This window comes from Chanodichthys erythropterus, chromosome 14, assembly GCF_024489055.1.
Source record: "Chanodichthys erythropterus isolate Z2021 chromosome 14, ASM2448905v1, whole genome shotgun sequence".
Taxonomy (NCBI): domain Eukaryota; kingdom Metazoa; phylum Chordata; class Actinopteri; order Cypriniformes; family Xenocyprididae; genus Chanodichthys; species Chanodichthys erythropterus.
This window is the reverse complement of record NC_090234.1, coordinates 46,957,183-46,972,567: the sequence shown is the minus strand read 5'-3', so window position 1 is coordinate 46,972,567 and position 15,385 is coordinate 46,957,183. Positions and strand designations below refer to the sequence as shown.

General features: G+C 40.1%; 1 protein-coding gene across 5 annotated transcripts in view; it reads left to right on the top strand.

Moving 5' to 3' along the window:
- Positions 1 to 15,385, top strand: part of LOC137035779 (TGF-beta receptor type-1) — a 104,123-nt gene that overhangs the window by 66,062 nt on the left and 22,676 nt on the right. For 4 of the 5 annotated variants that reach the window (XM_067409412.1, XM_067409413.1, XM_067409416.1 and 1 more), the window contains one exon: positions 2,944 to 3,186. The exons of the other annotated variant lie outside the window; for it this stretch is intronic. In XM_067409412.1, the coding sequence (XP_067265513.1) occupies positions 2,944 to 3,186 (243 nt within the window). The remainder of the gene's footprint in view (positions 1 to 2,943; positions 3,187 to 15,385) is intronic. 5 annotated transcript variants of the gene reach the window in all.

The window sequence follows — 15,385 nt, the reverse complement described above, 5'->3', positions numbered from 1 at the left end:
CCCTGAATATGTATACTTTCTTAATCAGAATTGTAGCTTTTCTATCTGCATTGGCAGACAAGAACTCATGAAAGGCCTCTTCAAATTAAAGCACAGGGCCTCTTCAAACTATGACTCTCATTGACAAATGCGGAACAGTTAGTTCATGTGTTCATCACCTCAAGGCTAGATTATGTAATGCTCTACTGGGTGGTTGCCCTGCATGCTTAATAAACAAACTACAGCTGGTCCAAAACACAGCAGTTAAAGTTCTAACCTGAACCAGGAAGTATGACCGTATTAGCATTGAACATTATAAAGATTTTAAAATCTTGCTAATTACTTACAAGTCAAGTCATCTTGATTTATATAGCGCTTTTCACAATACTAATTTTTTCAAAGCAGCTTCACAAAGCACTAAATGGTTTAGCTCCCCAGTACTTGAGCAAGCTCTTAACACATTATAGTCCTACACGTCTATTGCAATCTCAGAATTCTGACCAGTTTATAATACCTAAGGCATCTTTACACAGAAAAAGCGGCACAGAAACCAACTCTGAAGCGGCATAATACCACAAAAATGTGCATTTACACAGAACGTGTAATGCTGTTCTGAAGCGGCATAAACGCATTTACACAGGAATTAAAATCGCGGGAAACAATGCTTTGAACATAAGTATTTCAAAACTAAGAGTTTTAACAAAATTCATTTAAAAATAATTAAATAATAAACAATTAAATATAACTCGAAATAAAAAAAAGAAAATTTAAAGTAACAAGTTAGTAAACTGCGTGCTATATCTCACGCTCTGATGTTTGTCATAAAATAAAATTGAATGATGCAACAAAATTATTCATTATTACACCGGGTAGTTCACAACAGGATTAAAAGAGGTCGAACATTTTTTTTTTTTTTTTTTTCAAAGAGACAGAAACAACAAATGATGCTAGCATTTGCGTGTATCAGGCAGCAGCAGATCACCAGACAGATCGTCGTGTGTGGGTGAAATATCGTCCTCAAGGAGATGATTTTTGGAATATAATATAACAGTACACAATCAAAGTGACGCCGATTGTGTTAAGCATTTACCTTATCTGAGAGAAATGTAGCAGCGCGTTGACCCGACAGTCTCTTAATAGGAAGATTACAAACGGTGAAAGCCAATTGATGACACAAGACGATTCTCTGCTGTTATTTTGGTGGTTTGCTTCACGATGTGAGTACAGGACTCTTTTACTTTAATGCCCCTTGTTGGAAGACATTATTTTTATTATTTGCCCTAAGTTATATGTTTCGTTTCCTGCTTCTTGAATCTCGCGCCGCCTGAGCTGACTGGAATGCTTTTGGTTGTCATGGCAATGACGTAGTTTAGAGCGGCTATATTTCGCGTTCATTTACACTGAACCAGAACAGAATCAGACTCGCCTTTGATACTAGGGGCTGAGGTGGGTCAGACCCGGCGTATTTTAGGTCTTCTTTAACACGGCATTGCGTCTTTACACTGAATTCTGAGCAGGTACAGACCCGCTTCAGAACAGCCATAAATCGTCTGTGTAAAGATGCCTCTAGAGTATCAAAATCAACTGCAGGTGGTACTGTAGATCCTTTTCCTATTTGGTACCTGAACTTTGGAACAGTCTTTTTTATTTTCATTCAATTTATATTTTTTACATCCGTTAAAGGATTGTCAGGCTGCATATATTAGGTCAGCCGGAACCGGGAACATTTCCTATAACTATGCTAAAATTAGTCTCTCTATTTATCCCGAGGTTTAGCGTTGTCAACCGGATTCGTACCATATCCAGATCAGATGGAGGACCTGCTCCTAGACACGACTACAATGCATCCCTGAAGTGTCAGCAGAGATTGTCAACTATCCCCTGTGAAGGCCTCATCAACATGACAGCCAGTGGCACAGATCCCCAACAAAATAGTTTCCATACTGGCGTGATGAACCCGATCTTCAACCAGATGGAACTGGACTAAATATTTTGACTGTTCTGATACAATCTGACTTGTGACCTGTAACGCTGCCTTAATCATAATCATGCACTGTTCATTGTTGGCCAGAGGAGAACTAGCCCCCCGACTGAGCCTGGTTTCTCCCAAGGTTTTTTTTTTTTTCTCTCCATTTTTGTCACCTGATGGAGTTTGGGTTCCTTGTCGTTGTCACCTCTGGCTTGCTTGGTTGGGGACATATTCAACAATGTTTTTGATCTGCCTGAATTGATTGACACCATTGTATGCGAACTGAACTCAACTGGATGATGACATCACTGTTTTCTCCAGAGTTGCTGTATAGATAAATTAACTACAATAACTAATGATTTTTACAACAGAATGAATCAACACTGAACTTACTTAAGTTGGATGATGATTAAGATTTTTTTCTAGAGTTGCTGTGCAGCCAAATTATTTTCCTGTTAACATTGTAAAGCTGCTTTCACACAATCTGCATTGTAAAAAGCGCTATATAAATAAAGGTGACTTGACTTGACATCAAAGTTTGCCATGACATTGTTATTTATCTATTTATTATTATTCTGAGGCCCTAATTTTTCAAGAGTAACTCTTCCTAGAGCTACAAAAACCAAACTTGGCACAGACCTTCAGACCTTGGCACAGACCTTGTCTGGCTCGTATTATATGTTTTCTAACTAATCCGCCTTAGAGAATTCCTGTAACAGACTTCTGAATAGGCTCAAATTCACATGTAAAAACTTTTTCTGGTAATGACTTAGATAGATAGATAGATAGATAGATAGATAGATAGATAGATAGATAGATAGATAGATAGATAGATAGATAGATAGATAGATAGATAGATAGATAGATAGATAGATAGATAGATAGATAGATAGATAGATCTATATAAAAAAACATTGCTTGAGATGTCCTCATTAATATACTAAAACTAACATGTGTGTGTGTGTCTGTGTGTGTGTGTGTGTGTGTTGGTTTAGAGCCACCACCTGAGGGGTCTGGTTGGAGTCAACTGGAACTAGCAGCAGTAATTCTTGTGCCTTTGTGCCTGGTGTGTCTGGGTGTCGTTCTGGGAATGTGTGCCCTACAAAACCTTCGGTGCACACACATTAAAGCCCACAAACAGGATTCAGAGGAACCCCTGGATGACCAGACTCTGGTGTCATCTGACAAATGCCTGAAAGAGCTCATCTATGACATGAGCACCTCTGGCTCTGGTTCAGGTGAGAGCTGGCTGTGCACAAACAAACAAACAAACAAACTACTCAAATCTTAGTTCTTAGTTCTATCATATGTTTTTCTTAATAAAAAGAGTTCCCTCAAAAAATATACATTATTCTATTCTTTACTCACCTTCATGTGATTCCAAACCTGTTGACTTTACGCCACCCTGACTCTCAAATCTTATTTGTCATTTGCTTGTTATGTTCCTCATACAGTGTGTCCATAATTATTATGCAAGTCAATATTCTGATCATATTTTTTTCCAAGAACATTTTACCGATTCCAAATCACATCAGTCTTAAAAACAATATTGATTTTGTATATAATAATTTATAAGTGATATATATTTGTTAAAGAGGGCTTAAAGTGAAAAACGCCTTATATTCAGATGTGCATAATTATTAAACATGTTTTCTTTTACAGGTAAAATGAGATTTAAAAGTAAAAATGAAAAGTAAAAAATTATTAAATTCCCATGAGAAGGATGCAATACTATAGAAATTGCTAAATTAAGCTGTGACCAGGGTCAAACAAAAAACAAACAAGAAACAGACTGAGAAGAAAATACTTTAATAATCAAGCTGAAGATAAGAACACAAGTTGAAGTGTTGTGAAATACATTAAGTATTGTTTGGTCTAGGTCAGGTCAGGACCGCAATATAAAGGACACAACACGGAATGGCTGTTAAAGTACTCATTTTTATTTTCTTAATTCCTTAGATTTCTTGAACGATTCTTTTCGTGCGGCAGCAATTGAAAACAGTAACAAATTCATAAAATAAACAAAAGAACTGAAGCAAATAATCAGGGGTGAGGAAATGCCAAAATAACAAACAAACAACACTCTAACTTCCCATTAATAAACTAACTTCCCTGTGCATCGAAAATAAAGAAAACAAAATACAACAACATAACTTCACTCCTTAACTACTCAACAAAACAGGAGAAAAAGGTGGTGGCCAGGTGGCCTACAAAAATAAATAAGGCACTCACCCCCTGCAGCTTCACATGAGGTTTACAAACATGTACATGGGACAATGGAATTCAGGACATAAGGCTCTCACAGTGGTTAACAGCACTCTGTTAGGTTGTAACTTGTTTTAACAGCATTTTCACTAAAGCTTCACACCAGAATTAACACATGATCAATAATGATCAAAGAGAGAGTCACACAGAAGAAATCATGGCAAGCAACAAAGAGAGTACAGGCAAAGAGCAAGAGTGAGAGCAAAAGTGAGAGCGCCCTCCAACGAGATCCAGAAGAATTTATACTCCATGGCCTCATCTCTGGTCCAACCATTGACAGTCGCTCATTAAGCCTTAGGCCAATCCTGTGGGAGAGGAAACACAGGAACATATACACAACACACAATACGTCATAGACGTAACACCCCCACCCTTAAGATTACAAATAAATAAATTTGTAATACAAAACCAGAAAAATGCTTAACTCTCAAGCTTACTTGGAGCACGTGACAAAGCGTCAGCAATCACATTCTCACATCCTTTCTTGTGCCGAATTTCCAGGTTAAAACCTTGGATCAGAAGAGACCAGCGCATCAACCTCTGGTTTGAATTTGACATTCGGAAAAGAAACACAAGGGGATTATGGTCAGTATACACCAAAATAGGAACAGTACAAGCGTCAAGATATATTTCAAAATGTTGGAGTGCCAACAACAGTGCAAGAGCTTCTTTTTCGATGGTGCTGTAATGCTGCTGTGACTTCATGAATTTCTTGGAGAAGTAACAGATTGGGTGATCAATTCCCGCAGCATCTTCTTGAATAAGAACTGCACCTGCTCCTATGTCACTTGCATCTACTTCCAATTTAAATGTTCTTAAGAAGTTTGGAGCAGACAAAACTGGGGCACTACATAACACCCTTTTGATAGCGTCAAAAGCTAGTTGACACTCTGTACTCCAGTCAAACACCTTGGACTGACTCAATAGACTTGTGAGTGGTGATGCAATTTCAGCAAAGTTTCTGCAAAAGGCACGATAATCAATCACCCACGTCAATATCATGCTCCAACACTGTGGTTTCACTGGGCACATCAGAGAAAAGAGAAGGAAACTTTCTGATTAGAGCAATTACATCATTTTGACACCCTTCACTCAGGTAACACAGATGAGACTTTAAGTTCAGCAAGAGTTTTGAATTTTCCAGGCGAGGACATGACACTTCTCGCACCCTGAGGCCATCCTCCTCAGGACAGTACACAGCTATGGCAGCAGGAACAGGAACAGTGGTTTTGAACACATTCTGTGGTACATCTCTCGTTACATAGGCCTTCAACATGTTAATGTGACACACTCTGATCTTACGTTTTCTGTCAGGGGTATTAATGACATAATCAGTGTCACTTAGTTTCTGCTTGATTGAGTAAGGACCATAAAACTTAGCTTGTAACAGTGATGTCGGCAGAGGAAGAAGTACCAGCACCAGATCACCTTCCTGAAAACTGCGATAAAAACTCTTTTTATCAAAGTGCTTTTTCATTTTTGTCTGAGCGCTGCTCAAATTCAAAAGTGCCACTTCACGAGCTCTGTATAAACGTTCTCGAAAAGAACTCACATACTCAAGTACGTTAGTTTGTGGTTTTGTCTCATTCAACAACTGTTCTCGCAACAGTTTCAATGGGCCACGCACAGTGTGCCCAAACACTAATTCAGCCGGACTGAAACCCAGGGATTCTTGAGTAGTCTCTTTCACAGCGAACATGACCAATGGGACACCCTCATCCCAATCTTTTCCTGTTTCAAAACAGTACGAACGAAACGTACTCTTTAGTGTCTGGTGAAATCGTTCTAGCGCCCCCTGTGACTCTGGATGGTAGGCACTAGAAAATGTATGCTTCACAGACAGACAGTTCAAAACCTGAGCAAACAGCTTGGAAGTAAAATTTGTACCTTGATCTGACTGTATGACTCTGGTACGCATAGTAATTGCCTCTGCATACCGAGTGGCAGCACACATTAGAGTCAACAGATACTGGTAACCAGATTTTGTCTTTGGTAACGGACCAACACAATCAATAATGATTCTCTCGAATGGTTCAGACAAAACTGGAATAGGATGAAGTGGAGCATTAGGAATGACTTGATTAGGTTTACCAGATAACTGGCATACATGACATGAACGACAGTATTTAGAAACTGCTGACTTCAAACCAGGCCAGTAGAAATAACGAATGATGCGACTGAAAGTCTTATTTACTCCTAAATGGCCAGAAAGGGCATGATCATGAGCTAGACACAAAATCTGTTCACGATAAATATCAGGGACCATGAAACATCCTGCACACATTCCTTTTTGTCAACTCTATCAGTCATGAATGTTTCAGACACATCTAGAACATCATCAAACTTTCTAGTCTGAGCGCGTGTGACCGCACAGGCAGGAAAGACAGTCGGAAATTGTTGACTTACATCAATCTGTTCGCGTAATGCAGTTACATCTGGCGTATCCACTACGATTGGCTGAGGAAACACTTTACCACCAGCGATATCATTACCCAGAATCAGATCGACTCCTTTAACCGGAAGCTGAGAACGTACACCTAACTTTGTAAAGCCTGTAAACAAATCAGACTGGAGATATACTGAATGTAAAGGCACTTTAACACAGCCAAGCTCAATTCCACGGATTAACACGCTCGATCCGCAGTAAGACTGTTCAGAAAACTCTAGCACACTTTCCAAGATGAAAGACAGAACTGAACCGGTATCTCGCAAGATTGTAATAGGCTTCAAACCTCCCGGCTCGTCTGAAAGAGATACAGAACCGTTCATAATGAATGGACAGTATAAATCAGTATGCGAACTAGAAAATTGAGATTGTATAGGAGCAGTCTGGACTAAAGCAACCCCTTTTGGTTTCTCAAGTGGCTTACCCTGATTCCAGCGCTTGCAATCTACAATTAAGTGTCCTGGCTCACGGCAGAAAAAACAGACACGTCTTTCTCCCTCACGAGACACATGCGTGTTACGAGACATATTCGAAATGGCTTCTCTATTCTCTCGCTTTCCCTTACCTTTATTAAGACTCTCGAGCTGTTTCGTACAAAAAATTCAACAGATGAGCCACTTTCCTCTTTATACACAGACGGGGTAAAAACAGTTTTGTGCGTGAGCACAAATTCGTCTGCCAATACAGCAGCTTTCAGTACGGACAATACCTTCTGTTCGTTTAGGTATACCACAATATCCTCCGAAACGCAACTTTTAAAGTCCTCCAACAATAAAAGTTCTCGTAACTGCTCAAACGTGGTAATGCGGCTTGCTGCACACCATTTATCGAACAACACAGTTTTCTCACGAGCAAATTCACTAAATGTTTGACTGGTTATTTTCTGATGGTTTCGAAATTTCTGTCGATAAGCTTCAGGTACTAATTCGTACGCTCGCAACACAGCAGCTTTGACAGTATCATAATCCAGACTTTGCTCGATAGGTAAAGCGGTACAAACTTCCTGAGCTTTACCCACTAATTTACATTGCAGAAGCAACGACCACAACTCTTTCGGCCAACGTAATGTAGCTGCAATGCGCTCAAAAGCGACGAAATACAAATCTACCTCCGTTTCTCTAAAATGAGGAACAAGTGTAACATATTTATTTACATCCAAACTGGATACAGACTCACCAACAGACGAAGTAATAGCGTGTGGCGGACTTTGATCTGGTACAGCTGAAACTGCCGCATTCACTGGCGTTCGAGGAGAAGGCGAGTGAGACTTTTATAAAGTCTATAAAGCCTTTATAAAAACTATTTATAAAGGCTTTATAGACAGAATCTGGCAGTAAGTTTTGGGTAGTTCATTTTAAGTCCATCTCCTACCCTGAAAAGTCTGAAAATTTCACCCCAAAAAAAAGTTTTACGTCAGTTTTTTTTATATCCTTTGCTGTAGTGTGTCAGTAGGTAATATCAGTTTACATTTCCAAACATTACTTTTGCCATTAATTGTAATAATCCAGTGAGCATTTTGTATGCACAAGGAGCCTGACAACAGCCGGTATGCCCCACACAGAGTTCTGATCTCACCATCATCAAGTCCATCTGGGATTACATGAAGAAACAGAAAAAACTGAGACACACTAAATCCAGGAGAACTGTGATAACGTCTCAAAGACACTTGAAGAAACTTGGCAGACTTTTGCACAGTACTGTAAATCTCTCTTTTTTTGTCCCATTTTACATGTAAAAGAAAACCTGCTTAATAATTATGCACATCTGAATATAAGTTTTTTTTCACAGTTGACAATTTTATATCACTTATAATTGATTATATACAAAATTAATAGTAGTTATTAAGATTGATGTGGTTTGGAATTGGTAAAATGTGCTTAGGAAAAAAAAAATTGATCATAATTTTGACTTGCATAATAGGTAAGTAAGTAAGTAAAGTAAGTAAACTTTTATTTATATAGCACCTTTCACAGATATAAATCACAAAGTGCTTTAAAAAGTGCAACAATAATAATAAAAGAACAATAAAACTAAAACTAAAAATTAAAACCACAAAATAGTAAAACATAAAAGCCCAATCAACTAAAAGCCTGTCTAAATATAAGTGTCTTCAGCTGCTTTTTAAAAGAATCAACAGAATCGCCCACTCGCAGTGACAGGGGCAGGGCGTTCCCGTGTCTGGGGGCGACTGCTTGCAAGGACCGGTCTCCCCGAGTTTTAAAGCGGGTTTTGGGGACCATTAGAAGGTTTTGAGAATAAAAAGAGAAATACAATAATCATGACGAGAAGAAATAAAAGCATGAATAATCATCTCCAAGTCAGCTTTAGACAATAACGCTCTCAGTTTAGAAATGTTTCTCAAGTGATAAAAAAGGTTTTTGACCAACTGTCTAGAATGACTGTCCAGAGAAATAGATTGGTCAAACAGAACACCAATGTTTCTGAGGCTTGACTGGATGGAAGAACCCAGGGAACCAAGGTGCTGTTTGATTTGAGGTAGTTTTTGGTCTGGAGCAAAGATTAATGTTTCAGTCTTTTTTGTATTCAGTTGTAGGTAGTAACTGTATAACCAGTTCTTTATGCAGGACAAGCAGTCCAACAAATCAGTTAGTTTATGAAACTCAGAGTCTTTAAAAGAACAGTACAACTGAATCTCATCAGCATAAAATTGATAAGAAACATTTTTAAAACTGTGAATTATTTCACCAAAAGGGCATATATAATAATAAATACACTGTAAGCTGATTTAGACAAAAGTGCCTGCTAAATGTACATTTCCATTTGAGCTTCATACAAAGCTATGTATGACTTCACATGAGATGAGTCATATGAGTCATGTGGATAACTTTTATGTTTTGTTTTGTTATTTGGGTATATTTGAATACATTGTGTTCATTATCAACCTATCAGTAGGTTTCAGTACAATAAACATTCAGATTTTATAGTTTTTCAAATAAAGTTTTTTTTTTTTTAATTATTATTGTATTTTCATTTATCATATCTTTTTAAATAACTCATAAATCTCAGACAGTTTTAAGTAGTTTGCCAGGTCTTCTTAGGTAAATGGAAAACCTACTTAAAGAGGTAGTTCCTCATTTTTAAGCAAGTCACAGTTCCCTTTCTGTCAGTCACTTTCATCGTTGTGTTGAAATACAGACACTAGGGGGAGCCCCAAATACCTCTGATTTATTAAAAAAAGGCCAACGGAATTGGCATGTGGAATTTGCATGTCTGGCCATGCCCTCAGACATACAGGTATATAAAGCGGCCGGCGTGCCTCACACATTTCAGCTTTGTTCTTAAGGACCTAAGAACATTGTGTCTTCATGAGAAGCTATATTTCCATTTACCTCATAACTGCTGCTAGAAACAATAGCACACATCAGCAGTCTCTATCAACGTATTGCACAAATATGTGCAGGAAGTTTCCCCGGGTACATCAGCAATGTTCTGAAAGATTTCCTTAATAAAATAGAAAATTCCTCTAAAAGAGCTGCATGGCAGATTGCATCTGTGTCCTTCTGGGTGCAGGAGAGTGGGAGAGTTTCTGCCAGGTGAATCTCCGCAGTGCACGGGTGAGCTAATTTGTCATTTAGGGCTCCTGAGGAAGATGAGCTGTCAATCACAACATTGGAGGGTGGGCTTATGCCTGCCGAGGTGGATATATCACCTGAATTTTCACCTTTGGGTGTGAGAGTTCAGCATGAGGCTAACGCCGATTTGGGAGCCGTGTTTGCCTGGGCTGCCCTGAGAATCAAACTTGAGTGGACTCCTCAGAAGTTGTGGAAGGCACCTTTTTGTGCCAGAACATGCTTCTCTGGCTCCTCTGTCCTCCTCACTACCCTTGATGATGGGGTACTTGGAGGTTTATTTATGCCCACAAAATGCTGCCACTTGGAGGAATCATTCAAGCCAATCATTCACACCAAAGCTTATAAGTTTTACTCATCTCTTACAGTGATGGCAACTGACCATGCCCTTCAGGCTACAAAGGTTACGGCGCAGGCCCTCGGTTGGGTGATGTCCACATTTGTGGTCCAGAAGTGCCATCTATAGCAAACCTTGTTGAGATGTGGGATGTCAAGAAAGTACACTTTCTCTATGTCCCTATTGCCCAAGGTGGCCTTTTCAGGGACACTGTCGAAGACAGCAGCTCTCTGCAGTGAAAAACAGACCGAGGCTATTAAGCCAATTATGCCTTGGCATGGATCTTCCTTTAGACCCCTGAGAGCCTAACTCTGCCTGCTCGTCACTGAGGGTGGCCTCCTGTGAAGGCTGCACTGTCCCCATAGCAGCCTTGGCCAGCAGCCAGACCACAGCAGTCCAGTCACCGGAAGGTGGCATTGCCCATCTGTCAGCAGGCCACCAAGAACTCTCATAAGGCTTCAAAGCGATCCTGAGGCAGTCGACCCAGGGATGGAGAGACTGTGGACTTCTTCACCCCAGCTGGGGTGAGCCTCACTCCCATTGGAGGGGGGAGTGAATTTTACATGGTCAATAAAATATTTATTTCCACTTTCCTTGGGTCATACACACACACTCCTGTCTACTCCTCTCTGCCTCGCTGCTGAATAGTTTGCATCTGTAGCTCCGTAGAGCTTTGTTTTGAATCTATTTATTATCATTACATTAGTCTATTTTATCATCACCATATAACTGATATTGTCTATCACATTAATCTGACGTCGCTAGCATTTAATCTTTTAATCCAAATCGCTATCACAGCATGTTAGCATTTCGCTAGCTTGTTAGCTTGTCATCCACGGCCACGTACCGTCCTTTTATCACACGCGCTCATTTTTCTATGACTTGAGTCCATCAAACAACTGTGTTAAGTCGGATCAGTCTCCAAACACGGTCAGTCATGTCATTCTCTCTTTTTGTTTGTACTTGCACTGCCTGTCACATGCATAGTATAGCTCTCTCTGCCAGCAGTGAGATTTACACATGTGGTAATTGTAGGGAAATAGTCAGGCTGACAGAGAGAATCTCAGAATTAGAGACAGGCATCCAAACTTTAATTGAGGATAGCAAGAATGCAAGGGCTTTAGATACTGTTTTTGTATGCGACTAGCTAAGTGAAATCTGTACATTGTTCTGTTCTGGCTGTAGAGCCCGTGCAGCAGAGCAACTGGGTGACTGTGAGGCGGCCTAGGCGTGGAAAAACCCACTGTTCCATTCCTATTAGAACATCAGACAGGTTCTCCCCACTCACGTGATTGTGTTTATGGGGAGCAGTTTAACATGTCTTAATGCTTAATATTTTTCATATATTTTACCTTTATTCTACACTGCTGTTTCCATTGTCATTTAAACAGCCAGATTGACTTCCTGCTTCTGTGATACCACTCCCTCTGAAATACGCAATGGGCTCAGATTGGTTAGCTGGCCCGGTGTATTGTGATTCACTAAAGCATCCGGAAATGCCACGCACCTTACCATTAGTTGTTATATGTGCTTCAGTGGAAATGTAAATAATGGCGTCTATATTATCAAATATAGCCCGAATCAGACCCAGACAGCAGTAATGATGTAAAGTGTTTAGATGCTGTCACTTTTAAATGTTACTGCTGTTTGTTAGTTTTCAATATACAGTTTTGTCCTGATTAAAGCTTTACTCTAGCCAAATACATGACTGAGTAGTAGCATTTTTGTAAAGGTATTGTTTAATTTATAAATGAACAACTGTTTGTCTATGAACATAGAAGTTTGTTGGCGTTTGTTGGAGAAGTATGCAATAGAATTTAGCTAACTGGCTAGCAAAGCAAAAACACATTGGTCTTTGTTTACGTCCTTGATGCAACCAAAAAATAGCAACAGAACTATACACTGAAAAAACATGTACAAACAATAAAAGTGTTCATGGGCCTTGTTTTCATGATGAGCAGGCATCAAGTTTTTGTATTTCACACAAGAACCTCAGTAAATGCAAACATTTCGCCTCCCTGCGTTTTGTTGCAATGGGTCTACACAGTATGGTAACCCATATTTGGAATTTGTCCTCTGCATTTAACCCATCTAAGTTAGTGCACAATAATGAGTTGTGAACACCACATGCATTGCACTCCGTGGACACACACACCCGGAGCAGTGGGCAGCCATTTTGCTGTGGAGCCATGGGAACGATTAGGGGTTAGTTGCCTTGCTCAAGGGCACCTCAGTCATTTCCTGCCGGTATTGAGAACTGAACATGCAACCTTTAGGTTACCAGTCTGACTCTAACCATTCGGACACAACTTTCCCAAATGAGTATTGATGAGGCGTCAGATGAGTATCGACGAGGCAAAGCCCTCTCGATCGTCACAAACTGCCTCCACAGCGGCCCACAGGAGGAAGGTAGGTGTTTTGAAATGCCATCCGCCACGAGTAACAACGGATTCAGTTCTTCAGGCACCTGCCCAGATACAGCGGCATTCTTTCTACCTCAGTATGAGACGAGAAAGCTGCTGTCTTTGGGGTGGGGATCTTTATCCTCCTAGCAAAGGATGCGATAGAGCTTGTCCCTCCAGCTGAGATGAAGAAAGGCCCTTACTTCATCGTACCAAAGAAAGGAGGTAGGTTGAGACCAATCCAAGGTTTGTGAGTTCTAAATCAGGCCCTGTACAGGCTCCCATTTAAGATGCTCACTCAGAAACACATGCGCTCATGTGTCCAACATCAGTATTGGTTTGTGGTGTTAGACCTGAAGCACTCATGCTTTCATTTTCTGATTCTTTCTCGGCACAGGCCATTTCTTCGGTTTGCCTTCGAGGGACAAGCTTACCAGTTCAAGGTCCCTTTTGGGTTGTCCCTGTCTCCTCGCATCTTCACAAAGGTTGCAGAGGCTGCCCTTGCCCCAGTTATACAGGCATATAAGGTGGCCATTATGCATTACACACTTCAGGTTTGTTCTGAGGAGCCAAGACGGCATCTCTTCAGAGGCAGTTCAAAGTTGTGGCAGGAGGGACATAATGTTTCTGTTCCCTCCAACAGCAAACGAGGGGTACACTAGTAACCGAGACGTTCCCTTTCTGTTGGTCACTTTTGACATTGTCAAAATATCAACACGAGGGGTCCCTATACTAAACGCCACAACTATTGAACTGTCTCACGAGACTTGCTGGTGCAGATGCTGGTAGGCATCTGCATCCCAAAGGAGGTGTAGCTACACTACTCACAACCTTCCAATGCCCAGGGTAACTGACCTTAGGCCTCCCCATATCATGAGACCCCTTCACCTCAGGGAAGAGGTCACTCCAGACATAGAGCCTCTTCTGATTTTTCAAAGAAAAGCTTTTTTTTTTTTTTAATGGCTGAGTAAACCTAGTTGTTAACGTTGGGAAGCGTTCTCCTTCACAGCAACTGGTGACAGAGCTAGCTCTGTCCAGGGGAAGACACTGGGTTCAACTAGTGCTGCACGATTAATAGGATGATTAGAAAAATAGCATTGAAATCGTGCTTGAATGATTTGGCTTAGTGTGATTATGAAATCGCAAAGTCTGCAATCATTTTTTTATGTACGGCTTGTCAATGAAGTATGGCTCCAAATGCTAATCCATCTTAAAGCACTGTGAGTTTGAGTTGCTTATAATGTGTATAAGCAAAATACAACATTTAATAACATGTTTTTACTCCAAACTCACTTCATGACAGTTTAGCATCCCTCTGTGAGATGATGTGGCTTCTTACACAGAATAAGGCAGTCGTGTGTTTTTTGATTAACTAGTCAAAGCAGTCAAAGCATTTCTATCTTCTGTTTATTCAGATACAGCGATAGTATGATGCCCATAAGGATTTCCTGGAGTGATACGTGTTATCTACATTGGTGGCTGGGCATATCTGCAGTTTCTGCATGAGAGTGCCCTCTGGCTTTCAGATGGAGAAGCATTTATTACTGATCACAGAGCCATACAGCTAAATCGTGTGCTATTTAATTGCGATTAATCGTGCAGCCTTAGGTTCAATGCTAGGTAAACTGAACAGATTCCGCCCTGGCGATTTATATATGCCACTGTCACTGTGTGTCTGTCAAGGTAGTGATGTATGATAATGCTCCCTTAATGGGGGAATGGCCAGACATGCAAATTCCACACACCAATTCCATTGGCCTTTTCTGTAAATGTCAAAGGTGTTTGGGGCTCCCAAGAGTGACCCCTAGTTCGACAACACCTCCATTCACTTCATAAGGGAACAAGGGTTACACTAGTAACCAAGATGTTCTTATGCAATATGGGGAGGAAAAAAGATCTTTCTGAAGATGAAAAGCATGAAATGGTCAATGTCCAAAATATTTTGCAAAAACTGAATAGCGATTATCAAACTATCAAAAGATTTGTGAGTGATTTAGAGCACAGAAGATCTCTGTCAGATAAAGGCTTGTTAAGGAAAGTTTCTGTCAAACAAGTTAATTATATTAAAGAGGCAGATAAAAAAAAGCCACTGTTGAGCAGCAAACAGATATTTGAATTTGCTGGAGTCTCAAGAACCTCTCCGTGCAGGCTAGCAGTTGTGCATAAAGTTGCATTTCAGCTTACAAAAAGAAACATTTACATTGGGTTTAGAAATGCATGCAGACTTATTTTTAAATAGTTTTATTCACTGATGAATGCTGTACTACAATCGATGGTCTTGACAGGAACTTCCTTAATGAGCTTTTATCTGACCAAGGACCTTCTGACCTTCTGTGCTCTAAATCACTCACAAATCTTTTGAAAGATCAATAATCTCCATTCAGTTTTGGCAAAATA